Source organism: Pinus tabuliformis, chromosome 2_1 (genome assembly GCF_031772625.1).
Source record: "Pinus tabuliformis cultivar Carrire ecotype Pingquan chromosome 2_1, CPIR1, whole genome shotgun sequence".
NCBI lineage: Eukaryota > Viridiplantae > Streptophyta > Pinopsida > Pinales > Pinaceae > Pinus > Pinus tabuliformis.
In genome coordinates, this window is record NC_142299.1 from 641897141 (window position 1) to 641921751 (window position 24611).

Consider the following 24611-nt stretch of genomic DNA (forward strand, 5'->3'; position numbering starts at 1 on the left):
TGCTTGGGCCAGGGCCCGTGGTGCTTCATGCTTTGAAGCATGCAGTTACAAAACTGTAATGGTTATCGACAGGTAATCAATCTCGCATTTCCAGAAAAACATCTCTATTTGGTCAACGCTATGTGGATCCAATGCTTCATGAATTTTAAGCTGCAAAACTTGAAAGGTTAGCCCATCCAGAAATTAATTATATATATATATATATCATTTTTTAGATTAAATTTAATCTTGTGAAAATCTCCTTTCACAGTTGGGTTTGGATTTAATGTATTGAAAACTTGAAAGGTTAACCCATCCAGAAATAAGCATCTCTATTTGGTCAACGCTATGTGCATCCAATGCTTCATGAATTTTAAGCTGCAAAACTTGAAAGGTTAGCCCTTCCAGAAATTTTATATATATATATATATATCATTCTTTAGATTAAATTTAATCATTTGAAAATCTCCTTTCACAGTTGGGTTTGGATTTAATATATGGAAAACTTGAAAGGTTAACCCATCCAGAAATAAATATATATATATATATATATATATTTCATTCTTTAGATTAAATTTAATCATTTGAAAATCTCATTGCAAAGTTGAGTTTGGATTTAATGTATTGAAAATCATTAGGACTTGAATTTTTTTAATGTTGAATATGAGAATAAAATATTTAAATGCCCAAAGAAAATAATTAATAAATTATTTTTTTCATTTTGAACATTGAAATATTTTATTGTCTTACTTGTTTATATAAAAGAAGTTAATATTGAAGTAAATTGGTTAATATGGATATTGAAATAGTTTATTTAAGTTTTGTATTGAAAAGTATAAGAACTATATCTCATTTTCACATTTAAAAGTGAAATATCTTTACTTTTATTTTATTTTTCTAAAGCTCATAAAACCAAGACATATAAATATTTCAATTATTGTTGAGAGTGAGAGTGAAATATTTTTACCATGTCTACTTCAAACTAGATTGTAATATCAACAAAGAACCTAAACAATAATTCTAGTGGGAAAAACTAACCAAACATATTATATGATAATCTAAATTATTTTTCCCTGTGTCAATTTGAAGTTAAGGTTTAGTAGGGAAGGAATTACACATCTGGATTTGAACCTTGGATCTCCTAGTTTACATAATACTTCATATCAAGGGTAGCACCAATAGGGTTGTCCCTAGTGGGGCTATCTAAATTATAAATTTATTTTAAATTATTATTATCATTTTATAGATTATAAAGAGAATTTTCTTTTAAAAAAATGTCACCATATTCTTAGTTATAGAGATTCATCACTACTTTATCATGGAGAGATTTTTAATCTTTATATAGGCTTTCCTATAATACCATGAACCAATATTAGGGTATAAATTTGACCAACACTCTTATACATGAAGTAAATATTTTAGGATAAGTTTCTTTTTAAAATTTCCCTTAGTATGAAATTTATTTTTAATTTTTACCTATTATTTAAATATTATGTATTATGTGTTTTTGTTAATTTTTTGTTGGGAATATAAAACAATTTTTTGTAGATATAAGTTTTGTTTTGTATTAATAATTTTTTTAATTTTGACTTTGACCAAATAAAATATGTTTTAACCAAGTAATATCATAAATATATGAAAAATAATTTATAATACTATAATGTTGTTACAAAAACATATCTATGATTAGTTTTATATAACCCAAATATATAAAAATAATAATTGCTAAATCTAAAGAGATAATATTAAGACTGCATAACCTTTCATCAATAAACAATATAATGAGAAATATATGTTTAATAGGATTTAGAAGATGATTGGTACGTGCATAGTTGTCATTTCTAGGTTAACAACTGATTCTATCTTCTATCCGACGAATCTACTAACTTTATGTAGATAATATCATGGAGGCAAGTATGGAGTTATTCTCTACTAGTACTGTATTGTCAATTTCTTAAAAAGTGGATAGATCAATATATTTGTATCTACATATCTAGGATAGGAATTCAAAGCACCTTTATCACTCGGCTATTAAGTTTAAGTATCTTAAATGGGAAGTTAACATAAACATTTGAACATAGGAGTATGAGTTTTTGGCTTACAATAACATTGTAGTTAATATTTATTTATTAGATCTTAGTTTATAGTTGTACCTTTTCACAAAAACTATTGAGGCAAATGTTTTTTAAGGTGGGTGGAATGTTGGGATCTTTCTTAGGGGTGTAATGGGTGTCAAAAGGCTTGTAGTAGAGTAATAATAGTCAAAGCTATTCATTATAAAGTGGACTGAGTTCACCATATTATTAAATAAGAATCACTATGGTAGTTAATATTGAATAAATGTAATAAGAAATAATTATAAAAATTCTATTGGGTACTTAGGAGGCTATTATGATTAAAATTCTCTTGATATCTATAAAAAGTATCGGATATTCTCTTATGAGTAATATAAACACATATTGTATTTGAAACTTAGTTTATTAGAAAATTGCCCTAAAATAAATTAACAAGATTAGATTCCTTCATTAAAAAGATCACTAGTAAATTATTTCCCTACATTAAAATTTTTTATATTAATAAATTATGGAAAATTTTTATATTTCTTAGATATAGCCTACGAAATCATTTTGAGATGTAAAATACATAAAACTTCATAAGCTTTTCTCATTTTACTGAGAAGAAGATGGGGCATGAAGCCTTTCTTATATTTGTGTAATTTGAATGGGGAGGAGAAGTAATAATTTCTTTGACTTTATTAATATTTAAAAGGAAAATAAGACAAAAAGTCATTTCTCATACTTTTATTAATTTCTGACTGGAGAAAAGCATTGGTTCTTTCTCAAAATTTTGTAATTATAGTAATGAGGGGAAGAAGAATGACGACGGACTCATTCTCCTTTTTCATTCCAGTGAGGACAAGGATCACTGTTGCTCTGTTTATCTCTGAAAATAGATATTCTTTTCATACATATACATTAAAATTGTGTTTACATGTCTTATTCAAATTCAACGAATAATTTTATTCATATAAATGTATCACGGAGCAATTTAAGAGAAACACACAATTTTATTACGTTCTCAATATTTTGAGAAAATATATTAATCACATAGTAAAAAGAACAATTTGTTGATAATCTATCTCATCCAACTGAACTAACAACATTATTTACATGAAAACAACCTCTGCCTCACACAACCAATACAATAATAATCTCTCACACATACATTAATAATAACACACATCCCTTGGAAAAACTTTGCTTTACCAGATAATATTGATTCTTATCCCTAAAAATAATTATAGTGTACACACTTTTCCATGCGTCCATGGAGCAGTCTAGCAAAAGTTCACAATGTCATCTTCTTCTTCACGCAAAAGATCAAGGCAATCCATGTTCAATTCTGCTAGCGAGACACCACAATTATCCATGTCAAAGAAGTATCCAAATTCTTCGATGAAATAAGAATTATAATCCAATATTGAATGGTTAATCAGTGGACATAATGAATCTGGGGTGGCCACTTGTTGTACAGAAGTTGAAGAACAGTCTGCACGACAATCCCCATATGAATTTCTCTCTGAAATATGAGATTCAGATGGCGCTGTTGTTGAGTCAGAAATAGATTCAGATGGAGCTGTTGTTGTTTGTGTGTATGCAAAGTTGGTGAATGCTAATGGTCCTCCAAGCTTCCTTGATGCATTATCATAAGCCAGTGCAGCTGCTTCTGCTGTGTCAAAAGTCCCAAGCCACAGCCTCACTCCTCTGGAAGGATCTCTGATCTCTGCAGCCCATTTCCCCCATTTTCTTCGTCTTACTCCGCGGTATTTACAGCTCACTGCACACTCTACAATAGAGACTGGTTCGCTTAAGGCTCTGGCTTTCTTGTTGGGCACCCTTGGTTTCCTCTCGCACTTGGGTTTGCCCTGATTTCCTGCGCGAGCTGAGCAATTTAACCGTATTTGAATCTCGTGAACAAATCTTTTGTGAGAGGCTGCACTCAATTCATCGTCACTTGAGAGGTCTGTGGCATCTGGGTCATTGCAGATCACTCTGATCTTCCTTGTCAGAAGGACATTCCTCTCCTTCTTGAATGCTCTGATAGTACTGTTTTTTCCGTTCTTGCGACGAGGCATAATTCAAGTTCTTTGATTATAACTCAAACAGACTGCAATCCAAATGCTTGTGTTATCGTTCTTTCTTGCAGATCTTGGAACAGCTGGTATATGCAAAAAAAATTCAGAAGTTAATTTTGAAGACTGCATTTTGATAATATTTTTTTGATGGCTGGCAGACGTTTGAACCATCTAAGAACCATCTAATACGGTTAATCTTCATTTCATAAAAATCACTTTCTTTCTCGAGCCAATAAAATACATAGGTCAGGCGCATGAATGCAACTGAGAGAAACAACACCACAGGGAATTGAATAATCAAATATCTTCCGTAAGCTCCCCAGCCGAGTCGAGAAGTAACCCCACAGGGAAATTGAATAATCAAATATTTTCTGTAAGCTCCCCAGCCAAGTCGAGAAGAAACCCCACAGGGAAATTGAATAATCAGAGATTTTCTATAAGCTCCCCAGCCGAATCGAGAAGAAACCCCACAGGGAAATTGAATAATCGCTGAAATTGAAATTGGACTGACACGAATTCAATAGCCACGGGAACAATTCAAATTAAGTTGATAGAGATGAAGAAGGCCACACAAGTTGATATGGCTACTGCTGCTCCACGCTTTCAACCATTCAGCAGGAAAATCGCAACGGTTGTTCACCGTTGGACCAGTCCTGCTTCGAGATTTGTGGACGCTACTTCCTGACCTTCTGCTATCAAAATAGAACTGTTTTTTAAAGGTAATTTTTTTTTAGGAAAGGAGAATATCGAATCACCGGCTTTTTTTAGTATTTTTTTTTTTTCATGAAAAGAAGTGCACGACATACAACTTGAGTGGGCTTAATTGTTAAGAGCATGTGTTTCCTCTTAGGAGGTCACAGGTTCAAAACTAGAGGGGTAGATATGTATGCCTTTGTAGACTTACCAGTCAAATCGCTGCGCAGAGGTGGCTTCCTTGTCCCACAAACAAAGGCTAATTATTTTGATAAATTAAATAATTAAAAAAAATTAAAATTATGATTAAAAAAATTAAAATTATAATAAACTTTATCTTATTAGATTATTTAATATTTTTTAAAGCATACTTTTAGTTTACACAACCTTTAAATTTTTATGAATAAACATGACCTTAAAAATAAACAAATTCAAATTAAAACTAAATTGCTATGATTTTAAAGCATACTTTCAGTCTTATGCAACCATTAAAAGTTTATGAATAAGCATGACTTTCAAATTAACTCACAAGTACAATTTAAACTGGACCTCTCCTGCATAAATTAAATAAAATTCATTAATATCAATTCAAATTAAAATAAATGAATTCTGGAGAAGACAAAATAGTCTTACAAAAAATCTAAACTAATTGAAAAAATTAAAACTTACATATTTTGTATAAGTGGGTGTGTTGTGGTTGATTAGATTGATATATGAAATGGATTACACTACTGTTACATTCCATAATGGATTTTCTTGAGCCTTTAAATAGGCTTTATCAAAACAAATACCTTGTGTTGTCAAAACCTCAACCTAAAAAACCCATCAATGCTAAATAATTAATTTTATTTTGTTATTTTATTTTATCAAGTCAAAATGTTTACCTAATATAACATATAAAGACATTACATCATCTCTTCTAGACTAGGTTGGAGAGCCTCTTAGGGCAATAATGTCTCTTAGTGCAATAATTAGCTATGTAAACAAACGGAATTCTCCATTATTAATAAAGGAAAAGTTATTATTAAAAGTACTTGTTACTTTACAGAAAAATAAAAATAAAAATTGTTAGTTTAGAGAAAATCAATACAACGGATATATATATATATATATATATATATATATATATATATATATATATATATATATATCAAATTGAAGTTTTAAAAAATTAATGTAAATTTTACAAATGTCAGTAAATGATAGTTAAAAGAGTGAAATACTAGTAAATACTCATCAAATTTAACCACTGGTCTTAATATTTATGAAAATGTATATATTCTACTCTTTTTAGATTTGAAAGTGTAATTTTTTAGAAGGAAACATGTTTTTAGACTCAATCCTACTATAATAATTGTTTATAATATAATTAATGCAACCATATAATTTAAATGACTAGTAAGTTAAATATTTTTTTTTTTCTAAGTAAAGGCTACTGCTATATTAAAGGAAAGAAAAATATGTACATAGTTTAGATCTCGCGAGGATGCCGAGGCCAGTCCTCAAACTGAAGAATCTGGACTATACTGTCTATCTGCTTTAACCGAGTCACAAAACATAGTCCATAATCATGGTTTCTGGACATCAAATAACCTGGACTCAAACTAACAAAGACACCATGGCTACTGGCAGGACAGAGCCATTTTACATCATTGACACTGAAACAAAAAGAGCATGCTGCTGAAGCCTGAGACTTGCAGCAATAGCTATACTGAGACCTTGGACTGAAATGGACACAGGAAAACAGCACCATTTGTATTGACATGATTACAAAAAAGATAAAACAGAGCACCCGATGATAACTAGGCTGGCTGGCTGGTCGAGGCCGTCTGCGTGCCATTGTCCTGGCTGGGCGAGTCGATCCAGATGACCATCCCATCCTCGTCCCGAAGCAACTCTCCCGGACCTGGCTGAGCATGAGCGTTGAAGCCCTCCATTTCCAGATTCAAATTGGGCAACTGCAGAATCTCTTGCACAGAGACGTCATTACCCGAGACATCCTGAGACGAAGCTTGCTGGACTAGGGCGTTTTGGGCTGGAGCTGCCTCGAAACGGTGGGTTCTGTAAACCAAACCGTTCATGTCGCCCAAAAAGATGTCGCTGTCATGAACACTTGCAGGGGAATTAGAATTGTGCATACCAGGTTCTTCCTCGGTGATGAAAACCGTGAAATTAACCACAACTTCTGGCCTGACCAGGCGGCTAGGGAACCTGAAGCGAAATGTCTGGTAGGTGCCTTGTGGAAGAAGGCATTCCTGCTCTGAGTCTTCCATCTCTGAGGAGGGTGGCGCCGCAGTTATGGGCGAAATTGGTTGCACATCTTCCATCTCTGAACCAACCCGGATACCAGATCTTCCTCCTCGCCTGGGAATTCCTCTGCTGCGCGGCATGGCTCTTAAGACCAGAGACCCCAGGCACTTGTCAAGCCCTCGAAAACTGGAAGCTGGGGTAACCTTTCTCCGAATGCACAGAGCAACAATATGCCGGTTCTGAGCGAGAATGGAAATGTGGATTTCAAAATAATGCGTAGCCTCCATATTTACCACGGGGGGAGGGCCTTGGGCTTTTCTCCTGTTCTGCCTTGAATGCTGAGCAGACATGCTTGGCATGAATGCGGCGTCCCGTCTCCACTGCAACCAACTGAGAACGGCGTCCCTTCTGCTCTGCAACGAACTAAATGCACTGCCCTTGTGCATTAAATCCTCAAACATTCTACCTTCCTCCGCGTACCAGGGCTGGCGGTCCGTCCTGCTCCCATGTGGCATGGCGTGTGCCATCTTAATGACTGGTGGAGGCACCTGCATCCGTGTGCTAGTAAGTTAAATATTAAGATACTTATCTTGAGACATTAAACATTGAGAAGATTAAAAAATCATAAAAATATCTAAATTTATTTATTTTAAATTCATTTTATTATAATTAAATATAAAAATGATTTGTATATGAGTTAAATATATATACATTTAAAAAAGAATGTAACAAGATTCTTATTATGGAGATTCGTCCCAACTTTATCATAGAAATTCTTAATATTTGCATAGCCTTAGTTACAATACAGTGCACTAATATCATAACTTATCAAGATCACATTCCCAAAAACCCATAATACATTTCATAGTCAAAATATTTTAGTTTATTTTAATTTAACTTTTTACTTTTTTTTTAAACTCTAATCATGACTACTGCCAAACATATTTCATGATCTCTCATAAAAGCTAAGTCCCTACCATCTATCTATTAATTCTTGATAATTATTTTGAAGGCCCTACTTTAAAATAGACATGTTTATCCACATAACTATTTTTAAGAGTAACATAGATTCATCTCACCTCTGGATCTACCAAGCCCTGAGAGGGATTAAATCTCTCAAGATGTAAACTTTGAGTACCAAACTTGGGGAAATGTTTGCACATTGATAGATTTGATTCCTCTCATGGCCTAATAATCCTCAATTGAGATAGATCTATATTTATATTACATAAATTTCACATCTCTATATATAAAAGTATTCTCATTTTTAATTTTATGAAAAGTTTAACTTAATCTTTAAGGAATATCCACGTAATATTCCTAATATTTATAGTAGTAGTGAGGATAAAGGGTTTAGATATATTTCAAAAATAATTATATTTTTCTTTTAGATCTAATTAAAAGATGTTATAAAAATACAATAAAATATTTATAAAATATTTGGATTGTGAAATGAGCTATGATTTTTTGGCATATAGTATTCATCCATGATATTGTAGCAAAGCCTATTTACAAATTAATAACATCTATAGTAAAGTGGAGGTGAATATCCAAAGTGAAAAATCTTGTTATATTATAGGTATTAGGTTTTTATGCGTTTATTAATTAAATATAAATATGATTATGCAATAATTATTTTAATCAATATCAAAGAAGTGTCCAAATGCTTTGGTGAAATAAAAATTTTCATCAAATATTGAATGGTAAATCAATGTACATAATGAATATGGTGTGGCAACATCCTGTACCAAAGTTGAAGAAGAGTCTCCACAACAATTCCCATATGAATTCATGTTTGAAATGTGAGATTCATGAAAGGTGTCAGATGGAGTTGTTGTTTATGTGTATGAAAAGATGGTGAATACTAATGGTCCTTCAAGCTTCCTTGATGCATTATCATAAGCCAATGTTGTTTCTTCTGTCATGTCAAAAGTCTCAAGACATAACCTCACTCTTATGGGAGGATCTCTGGTCTTTGTAGCCCATTTCCCCCATTTGATTTGTTTTGATTTGCAATATTTACAGCTTATTGCACACTCTAAATTGTGATGGAAAGGCAGAAAGGTGGAAACACAAATTAACACACAAAAACAAACTTATATTCATAAAACTTCTCATATAAACAATTACCGAGTTGCGACTCTTGGCTCTTCTGGCCTCATACCTTGACTCACTCAAAATAACTTCAATATGAAAAAAACTCTAGATTTGAATGTTTCCAAAATAAGAATGAACTTGACTCTGTTAACTAACATCTAAATTTAGACAACTCTGCATGGGAGAGTAATTACATTTTGTAACACTCCACCTTAATTAGGACTTTATGACTCAAAATAAACCAATCATGACTCAAACAAGCCCGCTGGTCTAAGTCTCAGCTAGGCTTACAATGATTAATACTTTTACAATTTTGCATTTTCTTTTTCATTTCTTCCAGATTTTATATCCTTGAAAGTGTTTTATTCTCTGTCGCACTTTCTTACCATACATTCCATATTTCTTCACTTATTGTTGCTGCAATTTTTCTTTGACTTCTTTTGTATTTATTCTGAATTTATTTTCTACAACAATCTCTTCAACAATTATTTCACTCATGGACTGCTACCACAACTCTTCATCTTCAAATTGTATTGTTATCACTGTTTTTTGCGCTTTATATTTCCAACTTTATTTCTTCCATATTTCTTGATAAAAGAACCTTATCTCTTCCCGACTCCATTGCTGAAAATTTGTTTCTATGCTTTCATCCTTTTCTTCAGAAATGTCCATCTCTTTCTCTTCACTTTCATCATCATGTACTGCTACTTTTTTCCTATACTATTCACACTCAAGATCGATGTTAGAAATATATTATTATATTATGCATTAAGAGATTCCTTCTCTTCCTCTTCCTTCTTTGTCTTGTCTTTCACTCCTTTACAAGCCTCTATTGTTGCAAACAGGAAGTCTTCCAGACACAAGTGAGTTTCTCTCACCAAATAACAACATATCAATGCGTTCTTTCTATTGCATCATGTGAAACCACTCATCACCAGTTAAATTATCTTCATCAACGTTAACATCAACATAATTTTCATCTGCTCTATTGTGGGATGTCTGAGCATGCATGTGCCCATTAACAATTTCAAATTCACCAAATTCATCAACTGCGGCTGGATTCACCAATTCACATCCCACTTTGCAGTCATCATCCACATGTATTTTGTCACAATAAAATTCACCATCATCTACAACAACCAAGTTATAGTGAAGTCTTTGAGCATTTATATGCTCTTGATCAACTTCACACACTGAGGTTTCAATTTCTCTCACTGCAATCTGTGTTGCATTTTCTTCATTCATATGCATTGCTACATAACGGGTTTCACTTTTATAGTCTTCATGACCATCATCCACTTTTGAGTGGGATTCTCCAAGCTCTGTTTTCTTCCCAAAGTCTTGCTCATCTACTCTCAGATTTGCGGCTGACTCGATATACTGTAACACATCTTTTTGCTACATGTCACTACTCCTTCCACCAAATTCTGCTTCTAGGATCTTCCATGCGTCTTTTGAAGTTGTAGTTTTTACTACCTTGCACAAAAACTTTTCATTTAATCCCTGATTTATAAAATTCAGTGTTAAAGCATCACATACTTCATCATATGGGTTATTAGACTAGTACTCAATTAACTCTTTCGCTTGAAGAAAGTTAGCATTTTGATAACCCAAAAATCAAAATATTTACCAGTAAACATAGGAGGTGGTATCATCCCTGATCTCTTCTTTGTCTTCTACTAGACTTCTCAGTTCCTGGGTTGTGATCTGAACTTCTATAAATATGACAATGATCTTTGTCTTTTCTTTTAGATTATTTTTCTTAATATGCTTCAATTGCCCTTTGCAACTCATGATTGTTGTCTTTCTTTTGTCTTTTGTTTGCTTTCCTTATTGCATGAGGCTTCCTTGCATATTGCCCCCGAAAAAAATATAATTTTCAATATTCACCCAAGTAAGACATAATTTTCACCAAAAACACTCTCATTCTTGACAAAACAGAACAAACTTTTATAAAAAAATAAACTTTTGCAAAGCCCTAAAGTCACTTTCCAATAATGACTTTTTCCTTTTATAAGAAAAAAACCTTTTTAATATCTCTCTTAAAAAAACCTTTTTCAAATAATTTATTTTCAAAGCTTTAACTTTAAAAGAGAAAGTATGGTATTTATCTTTTACTTTAAAACAACCTTTAAAAACTTTGGACTAATTTACTTTGAAAAAATTCCCACGTGAATTGTCTTTACTTTTGAATTAAAAAACCTTCTTCTAATTTCTTTTCAATTTTAATTTTAGCATGACTACATCTTTGGCCTGTCTAATATATCACCCGAATCTGGCGGAGTGACTTCACATCCAAGAGTGTAGGACACCCAATCACAGTCTATTCAAAACCCCAATCACCATCTATCCAACACCTTGTGACTTTTTTAGAAACCTTTAAACATTTAAACTTTTTCACACTAGCTGTAGCTACGGAAACACTTTTGACTGGTCGCTCGGTGATAAAAATGGCAATGTTTGTATTAAAATAAAACCCACTAGTTAGCTCTACGAAAGAGATTCTGAACCAGGAGAGTCTCGCTCTACAGAACACTCTAAATTGTTCATCAACATTACACATTAAATAGAATACACGGTTTTAGGGAGGTTAGAACAACATCCTAGGAAATAGAAACTAATTCCTATCCCGAGGTTACGTGAACCAACTCTACCTATTCTAGAATATTCTCCATTATCTTCAACACTCCCCTTTAATGGAGAATAGGTTCACATATATGCCTAACATATCCTTAAACATTTGAAATTTTACTTTTCCAAGAGGCTTAGTGAAAATGTTCGCAACATTATCACATGTATTACAATATTCCAGATGAATTTCTTTAGATTTCACTTTCTCCCTTACAAAGTGGAATTGAGTATCAATATGTTTAGTGTTTTTTTGAAACACTCGATTGTTGGCTAACTTGATTGAGCTTTGATTGTCACATCTAATTGTTGTTGCGACTGTCTGTTCTTCCCCAACATCCTGGAGAAGTCTCCGCAACCAAACTGCCTCGCACATTGCTGCACACATGGTTTGATACTTTTCTTCTAATGACGACAAGGAGACTGTGTTCTGCTTCTTGCTGCTCCATGTGATCACCCCGGATCCAAGACTGAATGCATAACCTATTATAGATCTGCGATCATCTACATTTCCTACCCAATCTAAATTTGCAAATCCTGCCAATCGAACATTAGAAGAGTCAGTGTAAATAATTCCATAATCTATAGTACCTTGTAGATACCTCAAAACATTCTTCGCTGCATTCCAATGGCTTTCGAGTGGCTTAGACATAAATTGGCTTAACACGTTGACCGCATAAGCCAAATCAAGTCTAGTGGTGGTTAGGTAGATTAAACTCCCAACCAGCTATCTATAAAGTGTTGCATCCACCGCTTTTGAGCCATCCTCACACTGCAATTTGATGTTTTGTTGCAATGGTACCAGTGCAGACTTACACTGATCCATTCTAAACTTTTCTAACAGGCCTTTGACATACTTTTCTTGAGACAGAAATTTTTGACCTGAATCTCTCTAGATTTTGAGACCTAAACAGTATCTGAGTTCACTAAGATGCTTCATCTCAAACATCTGTGACATATGTTGCTTGATTTCATCAATTAAACATATAAGATCACCTGTAATTATCAAATCATCTACAGATAATGAAATTAGCACTACTCACCCTTGTTCATCTTTCATGGTGTAAATATTAGGGTCATTCTTACTTTTATTATAGCCAGCTTGCAGAAAAAATGAATCAATTTTCTCATACCATGACCTGGGAGCTTTTTTTAGTCCATAAAGTGCTTTCTTCAACCTACAAACTAAATGTTATTTTCCCTTCTGGACAAACCCTTCTGGTTGCTCTCAATAAACCTCTTCTTTCAGTTCTCCATTCAGAAATGCAGACTTTACATCTAGTTGGTGCATCATCCAATGTTTCTCAGTAGCTAAAGTGAGTACATTCTAATGGTGTTCAATTTAGCTACAGGGGCGAAGGTTTCTTCATAGTCTATCCCTTCTTTTTGTGTGTACCCCTTTGCAACCAACCTAGTTTTCAGTTTTTCTATAGTTCCCTCTGCATTAATTTTCGGTTTATATAACCATTTGCAACCTATGACCTGTTTTCCTCTAGGAAGTTCTACCAATTCCCAAGTGTTGTTTCTGATTATTGAATCATATTCCTATTCCATGGCTATTTTCCATTCATTACTTTCATTTTCTTCTTTATAACTAGACGGTTCAACCACATTTATCATACTAGTTATAAAATCATTTTCCCTGTATCTTGCAGGCATTTGAGCTTTCCTACCTGATCTCCTGAGTGGTGGGGTAGTGGTTTCAAACCTTATTTCTTCCTGTTGCTGTTGTTATTGTTGTTATTGCTGCTGTTGTAGTTGTTGCTGCTGTTGTTGTTCATCCTCTGCCTTTGTTTGCTGCTGACCCTGATTGTTCTCTGCTTCTTCTTCCTCAAACTATGGAATGTCCCATCCATCATAGTGCTCATCAAGTTCTTCATTATCCTACTCATGGAATTTAACATCTCTACTAACAAAGATCTTGTGAGTAGAGGGATTAAATAATCTGTATGCTTTATATGATGAACAATACCCTATAAAAGTACATCTGATGGCTTTTGAGTCTAATTTTTTTCTATCTTCCTTTGGTATGTGGGCAACTATTTTACATCCAAATATTCTTAAGTGTTTTACTGCAAGATTATATCCATATAAAGCTTCAAAAGGAGTTTTAAACTCAAGACTTCTTGTAGGACTCCTATTTTTTAAATAAATCGCATTATTCACTACTTCAACCCAAAAACCATTTGAAAGATTCTTACTTTTAAGCATATTTCTAGCACATTCCACCAGAGTTATATTCTTCCTTTCTATTACTCCATTCTGCTGTGGAGTATGGGGTACTGTAAACTGCTGCAAAATTCCATGATCTTCACAATATCTGATGAGTTCATCTTTCCTGTATTCTCCCCCTTGATCAGAACGGAGAATTTTTATCTGTTTCCCTGTTTGTCTTTCAATCATATTTTTAAACTGCTTAAAGTATTTGAATGTATGACTCTTCTTACTTAAGAAATACACCCAAGAAAACTTTGTACAGTCATCAATAAATAATAGGAAATACAGTGCACCTCCTAATGATTTTGTCTGCATGGGACCACATAGGTCTGTGTGCACTAACTCCAGTATATCCCTCTGTTTCTTTTCTACTCTAACAGGGAATTCTTCTCTATGCATTTTTCCTAAAGTACATGCATCAAAATTATTATGTATTTTTTTTAGCATAGGAAGATCTCTTACCATTTCTTTCCTCTGTAGTAACAGCAAATCATTGTAATTGATGTGGCCAAATCTCTCGTGCCAAAGCTCTTCTATAGTCAGGCTCACTGCTGTCAATGCTCGAACTGGTGCAGATCTCACATCCAACTTGTACAGTCCTCCATCAGGTAGAATGACAGAAGCTTTCCCACATCCTTTGATTTAATGACTTTTGTCATCTCCTAGGTAAATCTGTGCGCCTTCATTGATCTCTTTAAAATCCTCCAACCAGTGCTTGTTCCCTGTGATGTGTGTTGACACCACTGAATCTACATACTGAATGTCTGCATCAACATTTTCATCACGATCTGCCATGAACAATCTCAAATTCTGCACTTGATCACCATTCGCGAGATGACCTGCATGCCTCTTTGACTTTTTCTGTTCTTCATGATATTTCTTTTCCCTACATTCCCTGGCAATATGACCCAATTTTCCACAATAAAAACATTTAGTTTCAGAGTAGTTTCTATTCGGATGCATACCTTGAGTTAGATTTGGCCATTTATGTGAACTTTCTCCGTTTTGCTATTGTGGACCTCCTTTCCCTTTGTAGAAGTTTTTCCTTGTCATTAATGCAAGATCGGCACTCTGGGGCTTCAGAGTTGATCTCCTCTCTTCTTCCTACATCAGTATACCTGTCAGCTCTTCAAAATGAAAGATATTCTCTCTAACATTAATCCCAGTGATGAACATCTGATAATCATCACTGAAACCATTCATTGTAATGGTCACAAGATCTGTATCGCCCATTGTATGACCAATATCTGATAATTTGTTTTTCATATCCTTGATTCTTGCTACAAATGAAGCAATTGTTTCATTCTCCTCCATCTTCATGAACAAAATCTTACTCTTAAGGAACAAAAGACGATTTGAATTTCTGATCTTGTACAATTCCTTCAGAATTCCTTAGATCTCATTAGCTGACTTACCTTCTCTGATGTGCAGTATAATGCAGTTTTTCACTGACATCTTTAACATTGTCCTTGCTCTGCTTTCTCGTTTCTCCCAATCGATGTTGATCTAGCCGCGGGCCTCGGCTCATCCCCATTCACAATTGTCCAAGCAATCTACGCTGTTAGCAGAGTCTGCATCTTAAACTTCCAATTTGCATAATTGGAACCATCGAGCTTGTTATGCTCGTTCATGCATGCTTAAAAAATATTGTTATTCATCTTGGCGATTTAGACACGTAAAAGATGTTAAATTTACCCCAGATCTGTGATAGAGACAGATCACTATTGTTTGATCTCGCAACACATGCGCAGATCATCGTGGCTTTCTTCTCAGCCTCCAGACAACCTCCTGTTGTCAGCTACAACCTTGTTCTTGGCTTCCCCACTCAACTTCTCTGACAGCTACAACCTTGTTCTTGGCTCCCCCATGCAATTTCTTTGATTTACATGATCGTCGCAGATATACGCCCAATATCCGAGATTGTCGCAGATATACATCAATTTTCTAAGACATCGTCGTAGATATACGCCCAATATCCAAGACGGTTGCAGTTTTACATAAATTTTCTGAGAGCTGTACACTGAAAAACTGCGACGATTGAAAAATAAAAATTTTGAGAAGTGTAATAGTGCCATCGTCACTGCTATCCACTCAAAACTTGCGACAATTTCAATTCAAAGAACCACCCACCAGCCAACGTACAGGTTTCTCAGCCCTGACGCTCTGATACCATGATAAAAATGGCAATGTTTGTATTAAAATAAAACCCACTAGTCAGCGCTACAAAAGATAATTTGAACCAGGAGAGTCTGACTCTGCTGAACGCTCTACATTGTTCATCAACATTACACATTAAATAGAATACATGGTTTTAGGGAAGTTAAAACAACATCCTAAGAAATAGAAATTAATTCCTATCCTGAGGTTACGTGAACCAACTCTACCTATTCTAGGATATTCTCCATTATCTTTAACACTCAGTTCTGTAAAATAACGTTGCAAATTATCTGGTCCCTTAGATCCTCTAGTTTTGATATTAAACGTTGCAGATCCTCTCGTCCCTTAGATCCTCTAGTTTTGATATTAATTTGATGGAAAGACAGAGAGGAAGAAACACTAATTAACAAAACCAAAAAACCAAATTTGTATGTATAATTGTTTTATCATCACAATTACATAGTTGTGGCTTTTGACTTTTTTAACTTCATACATTGACACTACTTCACTTTTATAATAAACTTAATAAGAAATATTTATGTTCTTCACCTTATTACTCACTCAAAATAAGTTCAATATACAAACACACTATATTTGAATTTACCCAAAATAAAATTGAATTCCAACTCACATAACTTAGCCTCTATATTTACCCAACTCAGAGTACCTGAGTAATTACAATTTCCAACAAATTAGAGAGCGGTTCGCATAAAGCTCTGGCTTTCTTGTTGGGCACTCTTGGTTTCCTCTTGCAACTGGATATGGAGTTGGGTGAGTACTGAATTCCTGTGCGAGATGAGAGATGAGCAATTCAATGGTATGTGAAACCAATCTTTTGTGAGATGCAGCACCCAATTCATCGTCACTTGAGAGGTCTGTGGCATCTGGGTCATTGCAGATCACTCTGATCTTTCTGGTAACAAGGCCAGTCTTCGCCTTCTTGGAAGCTCTGATAGTATTGTTTTTCGTGTTCTTGGGACGAGGCATAATTCGAATTCTTTGATTATAACTCAAACAGACTACAATCTGAATGCTTGTGTTATCGTTCTTTCTTGTAGATCTTGGAGCAGCTGATACATGCCACAAAAATAGAAGAAAGCAGAAGAGCTTGAACAATAGAAAGCAAAATGTAGAGACTGCTATTACGATTAACCTGATAGGTCGAGCCCTTAAATAGCACTTCCTTTTCTCAATCAAATCTCCATAAAGCAAGACTGTACCAATAAAGAAGGTGATCAGGAGCATGAATGCAGCTGAGGGATGATGCTCCATAGGAAAATTGAATAATTAGATGTTTTCTGTAAGCGCCCCAGCCGAGTCCAGAAGGATTGATCAGACATAAGATAAATTGGATAAATTGTTGAGTTTGGTCTGCAAACAGACACGATTTTAATAGCAACCGTAACAATTCAACGAATAAAATATTGTCTTTTTATACCATAGTTACCAAGTTTGAATTCGAATTTCATAAGATACTATAAAAATTTGTGTAAAAAAAAAATCAATTCTAATTTTAATTTCATAAGATACTATAAAAAAAATTGCAAAAAAACAAAATCAATTCTGAAAAAATTAGATAGTATATACCTTAAAGAACTAGATAGATATACATTTTTTCCTCTAACAATGATAGGTTTTGTTAATTTTTCCTAATCCATATTAGATTTTAATAATTTCTAATAACTGTAAAATAAAATAACAAATTTAGATATATAATTCTCTAAAAAAAAATCCCATTTGAAAAGCCACGATCCCACAGAATTTTTCATTACCAAATCCTAGCCAGAAAAATAAAAATAAAAAGCTCCGTAAAAGAATTTGTAATGGCCATTGACCATTGGGCCAGTGCTGCTTCATGCTTTGAAGCATGCAGTTACAAAACTGTAATGGGTGTGGACAGGTAGCCAATCTCGCATATTCAGAAAAGCATCTCCATCTGGTCAACGCTATGGGGAGGATCAACGTGATCTAATACTTATGTTTTTTTATGTCAAAATAGTTGGTTGTTTTTAGCGAGATTTTTTTTGGTTTCTTTTTTTTAATTTCGTTAAAATTTGATAGGAATTTATTGAAATCATAAATTTGATAAATAATTTTTGTATAATTGAAATGTTTCAGAAGTTTTTCATGGAGTTGAATTTATATACTGTCAAAAAATCAGTTTAAATAACACAAATTAAGATTTTACTTCAAATTTTTTCACCAAATTTTAATACGGGAATTCAAAAAATTACCTTTAAAACAACTCCTCAAAATAATACTACTCTTTAAAATATCTTTTCTTAAAAAAAAAAATCGCTAATATTCTAATGGATCTAGAGGTTTTGTTAATCTGTGTAAATTAAGATTATTTTGATGAAGATTTATCTTTAATTTTAAAATTTCCCTTTTTATTTTATATTGAATCATTAGAAAAATAAGACATGTTGAATCATTAAAAAAAAATAAGACAGCCAAAAATGAGTTTTATAATAATTTGAAAATATTTCATTTTATATATATTCTTTTATGTTGAATCATTAAAAGAATAAGGCGGCCAAAAATGAGTTTTGTAATAATTTGAAAATATTTTAAACGCTTGGTCTTTATTATATTTTTGTTTGATGGATATATTATATGACTTTTTTAAATGTATGCACCTTAGTTGTTTCCTTATAGATGTTCCATCCACATTAATCAACCTTCCAGTGAATTCTGGTGTGGAAACGCTTTATCCTCACAAGACTGGTGTATCTTCCCTGAGCATTTCCTCGTGTCTCTTTCGTGAAACTATTCTCTCTCCAGAAATAGTGAATACAATCTATTTCTTTTATATAATAATAACTAATTTAATTAAATTTAAAATTAAGTTAGATATTAAATTGGTATATGATATGGGATTTTTTTTATTAAAAGTTTTATTGTTAATGTTTATGGAAGTGTAAAATTTTTACTATTTTAGATTTAAATGTATTAATTTTTTAAGAAGAAATATATATTTTTATTTTCGCTCATGTTGTAATGATCTTTTATAAAATTATTATAGATTTATCTAGCAAGTAACTAAGGGATCAATTTTTTTAAAGTATAAATCTCTTTTAAATTGCAAAATTGGAAAGGTTTACAGGTTTAGAATATATATCATTGTTTAAATTAAATTTAATGATTTGAAAATCTCCTTGAACAGTTGGTTTTGGATTTAATGTATTGAAAGTCATTAGTACTCGGATCTTTTTAGTGTTGAATATGAGAATAAAATATTTGAATGTCCAAAGAGAATAAGTAATAAATTACTTAGTTTTGTGGACATTGAAATATTTTAGTGCCTCGCCTTCACATATATATATATATATATATATATATATATATTGGTTAATGTGGATATTGAAATAGTTTACTTAATTTTTGTATTGAAAAATATAACAACTATATCTCATCTTCACATTTAAAAGTGAAATATTTTTACTTTTTTATTTTAGTTTTCTAAAGCTCATAAAATCAAGACATCTAAATATTTTATTTACTATTGAGAGTAAGAGTGAAATTTTTTTCTGACGTCTATTTTTGACTAGATTATAATATCAATAAAGAACCTAAGCCATAATGCCACTGGGTAAAACTAACCAAACATATTATATGATAGTCTAAATTGGTTTTTCCTGTGCCAATTTGAGGTTGAGGTTTAGTACAAAAGGAATTACACATCACCATCATACTCTATTGTAGCATGTGCCTCTCTATGCAACAACTAGTGTAGCCATATAATTCATTAAAATTATCTAAATTATATTTCTTTTTTCCTTTTTTTGTTTTTTCCTAACAAGAGGAATAAACAAGTGGGTTAGGCTCATTTTGAATGCTCCTATTATACATTTGGATAGGGATTTTGAACATTCGATCTCTCAGTTTACATAATACTTCATATCAAGGGGATAGGGTTGTCCTTAGTGGGACTATCTAAATTGTAAATTTATTTTAAATTATTGTTATCATTATTATTAATTATAAAGAGAATTAATGTATGAGTTAAAAATTTATACATTTAAAAAAATGTAACCATATTCTTAGTTGTGGAGATTCATCACCACTTTAGCATGGAGCTATTTTTAATCTTTATGAAGGCTTTTCTACAATACCATGGACAAATATCAAGGTATAAATTTGACCAATATTTTATGATGGATTTCCTTTTAAAATTTCTCTTCACATGATGTGTGTTTTTAATTTTTACCCATCATTTAAATATCATATATTATATGTTTTTGTTAATTTTTTGTTGTGAATGTAAAAACAATTTTTTATTTAATATAAATTTTGTTTTGTATTAGTAATTCTTTTAATTTTGGCTTTGACTAAACAAAATATGTTTCAACCATATAATATTATAGATGTATGAAAGATACTTTTATAATACTATAATGTTGTTAGAAAAACATATCTGGATAGAACTCAAGATATAAAAACAATAATTGCTAAATCTAAGGAAACCTATATTATTAAGAGTGCATAACCTTTCATCAATGAAGAATATAATCAGAAATATATGTTTAATATGATTTAGAAGATGATTGGTACATGCATAGTTGTCATTTCAGGATAACAACTCATTCCTTCTTTTATTGGACGAATCTACTAATCTTATGTTGAGATTATCATGGAGGGAAGTATGGAGTTATTCTCTATTATTAGTAGTGTGTATTACCTGGTCAATTTTTTTAAATGCAGATGGATCAATATATTTGTGTCCACATTTCTAGGAAAGGAATTCAAAATCTCATTTTCACTTAGCTATTATGTTTGAGTATCTTAAATAAGAAGTTAACATAAACACTTATAGGAACATGATTTTTTTGGCTTACATTAACATTATATTCAATACTTATCCATTGGATCTTAGTTTATAGTTGTACTTCCTCACAAAAGGTATTTAGACAAATGTTTTTCTAAGCTGGGTGGAATGTTGGGATCCTCCTTAGGGGTGTAATGGGTGCCAAAGGGTTTTTAGTAGAATAATAATAGTCAAGGTTATTCATTGTAAGGTGGACTAGGTTCACCATATTATTAAATAAGAATCACTAAGAATCACTATGGTAGTAAATATTGAATAAATGTAATGGGAGATCATTATAAAAGTTCCCTTAGATATTTAGAAAGCTATTATGATTAAAATTTTCTTGATATCTATAAAAAGTGTTGGATATCATCTTATGAGTAATGTGAACATGTATTGTATTTGGAACTTAGCTCATTAGGAAATTGTCCCAAAATAAATGAATAAAAATAAATTCTTTTAATAAAAAAATCAATTGTAAAATATTTCCCTATCTTAAAGGTTTTTTATATTAATAAATTATAAAAAAATACTATAATTCTTAAATATAGTAAGTAATATCATTTTGAGATTAAAAATACATTAAAAAAAATTTATCATGCTTCTGTTATTCGTTCGATTGAGAAGAAAATGGGACATGAAACCTTGCTTAATATTTAGAAGGAAAATAAAATCAAAAAGTCATTTCTCATACTGTATTAAATTTTTGACAGGAGGAGGAGCCTTGGTTCTTTCTCAAAATTTTGTAATTAGAGTGATGAGGGGAGAAGAATGAACACTGACTCATTTTCCTGCATTTTTCATTCGAGTGAGGAGAATAAGGATCACAGATGGTTTGTTTATCTCTGAAAATTGTGTTTACATGTCCTATTCAACGAATCTTGGTATTCATATAAATGTAGAGAAACACAAAGTTTTACAACGAATATTGGTATTCATATAAATGTAGAGAAACACAAAGTTTTAGTACATTCTCAATCTTTTGAGAAAATATATTAATCACATATTTAAAAATAACAATGGGTTGAAAATCTATCAAATCCAACTGAACTAACCACATTATATACATGAAAACAAACTATGCCTCACATAACCAATACAATAATAATCTCGCACACATATAACCAATACAATAATAATCACACTCATATGATCAAAAGGCCATAATACAGGTAAGAATTAATAAATTCAATTGACTATACATTAATAATAATACACATCCCTGGAAAAACTTTGCTTTACCAGATACTCTTGACTCTTATCCCTAAAAGTAATTATATTGTACAAACTTTGCCATGCGTCCATGGAGCAGTCTAGCAAAAGTTCATAATGTCATCTTCTTCACCCAAAAGGTCAAGGCAATCCATATTCAATTCTGTTAGCGAGACACCGCAATTATCCATGTCAAAGAAGTATCCAAATTCTTGGATGAAATAAGAATTATAATCAAATATTGAATGGTTAATCAGTGGACATAATGAATCTGGGGTGGCCACTTGTTGTACAGAAGTTGAAGAAGACTCTGCACGACAATCCCCATATGAATTTCTCTCTGAAATATGAGATTCAGACACAGATTCAGATGGAGCTGTTGTTGAGTCAGAAACAGATTCAGATGGAGCTGTTGTTGTTTGTGTGTATGCAAAGCTGGTGAATGGTAATGGTCCTCCCCGCTTCCTTGATGCATTATCATAAGCCAGTGCAGCTGCTTCTGCTGTGTCAAAAGTCCCAAGCCACTGCCTCACTCCTCTGGAAGAATCTCTGATCTCTGCAGCCCATTTCCCCCCTTTTCTTCGTCTTACTCCACGGTATTTACGGCTCACCGCACACTCTACATTAGAGACTGGTTCGCATAAGGTTCTGGCTTTCTTGTTGGGCACTCGAGGTGAGTACTGATTTCCTGCGCGAGCTGAACAATTCAATGGTAGGTGAATCTCGAGAACCAATCTTTTGTGAGATGCAGCACTCAATTCATCGTCACTTGAGAGGTCTGTGGCATCTGGGTCATTGCAGATCAGTCTGATCTTCCTTGTCAGAAGCCCATTCCTCTCTTTCTTGGAAGCTCTGATGGTATTATTTTTCCTGTTCTTGCGACGAGGCATAATTCAAGTTCTTTGATTATAGCTCAAACAGACTGCAATCCTTCCTGCAACAAACATAAAAGAAATGAGAAGAAGGCAAATTTTAAATACTGCCATTACTATTAACCTGATAGCTCGAGACCATAAAAGGCACTTACTATTAACCTGATAGGTCGAGCTCCAGTGCTGCTTCACGCTTGGAAGCATCCAGTTAAAAAACTGTAATGGTTGTGGACGGGTAGTCAATCTCGCATTTCCACAAAAGCATCTCCATATGGTCAACGCTATGTGAAGGATCAACATCAAGCAGTATTTGATGACCTTTTCAAGTCAAACTAGGACTGCTCTTTAAAATAATTTTTCGACAAGGAAAGAGAGAAGTCAACGAGATCGAATTGTCAGCTTCTTTTTCGATCTCATATTCTAATTCGATCTGAGTTTCATCTTGAGGGGTTTTGTTAATGTCTGAAAATTAAGAGTATTTTGATATAGATTTGTTTTCTATTTTAAAATTCAAATTTTTAATATAGATTCCTTTTATGAGAACAGGATATATCTATATCTCTCTGTATATGAGTTTAAAATAATTTAAAATATATATATTATATACATTAAATATATTATATAGTTTAAAATATATATATGAGTTTAAAATAAGTTAAAATATATATATTATAGACATTAAATGGGTATAAATGTTTTTAATTTTATTTTATTTCATTAGTTTAGATTTATTTCACACTCGATTTATCATATCTCAAGAGGAATTCAATTTCTCAATGTGCAAATCTGTTTTTTGGTGTGTAGAATTTGATGAAATGTTTGCATTGAGGGTTGGTGTGTAGAATTTCAGTAAATGTTTGCACCTCAAGGGATTTGGACCTTCTCGGGGCATGATGGATCCGGTGTTACATGAATCTAAGCTAGTTCAAGTTGAGGGAAACAATGTCAATTATTTGGATTATCATTAGATGGATCTAAGCTAGTTCAAGTTGAGGGAAACAATGTGATAATTCAAGGTTCACATTATATTTTCTTTGTTGGTATGACCATATCATTCTCTTCTTTATTTTGGTTTGTGTTGCTTTCCTTGAATGGTTTGTACCTCCCTGTTTGGATGCTTTGAGTGGTTTCTGTGTTAATGCATTTGGATTTGGATTTGGATTTGGATGGTAATATTTGTGAATGCTACAGTTGTTGTGTTATATTTTTATATGTGTATGTAATTGTTTATTATTAATTAGTTGGTGATGAAGAAGAGAGACAATCTTGTCAATAGTTTGCAGGAAGATTGATATTGCACATCTATTTCATTTAAATTTTAGGTATCACAACTTTTGACAACTAATTAATTCTAAATAGTGTTCCTCCAAATATTACAAAATATATTTTGAAGAGTAGTTTTAATAATTTATTGTGTCAAGATTACTCTTGAAATAATTTGTTTCTTTGTTTATATTTGGAATAATTTATTTCTTTCAAGAATATTTTGATGCTTTTTTTTACTTATAGTTTATTTTGCAAAGTCAAGAAATAATGTATTTTTGAATTTTTTTATTGAGTG

At 32.5% G+C, this 24611-nt stretch overlaps 2 protein-coding genes across 2 annotated transcripts; both read right to left on the reverse strand.

The window, feature by feature from the left end:
• Window positions 1-3316: 3316 nt before the first annotated feature.
• LOC149202195 (ethylene-responsive transcription factor CRF2-like) lies at window positions 3317-4114 on the reverse strand. Its single transcript, XM_089399914.1, has one exon. It carries the CDS (start codon window positions 4112-4114, stop codon window positions 3317-3319), a length of 798 nt encoding a protein of 265 aa, XP_089256040.1.
• Window positions 4115-22279: 18165 nt separating this feature from the next.
• LOC149202196 (ethylene-responsive transcription factor CRF2-like) lies at window positions 22280-23068 on the reverse strand. Its single transcript, XM_089399915.1, has one exon. It carries the CDS (start codon window positions 23066-23068, stop codon window positions 22280-22282), a length of 789 nt encoding a protein of 262 aa, XP_089256041.1.
• Between the last annotated feature and the right edge of the window lie 1543 nt (window positions 23069-24611).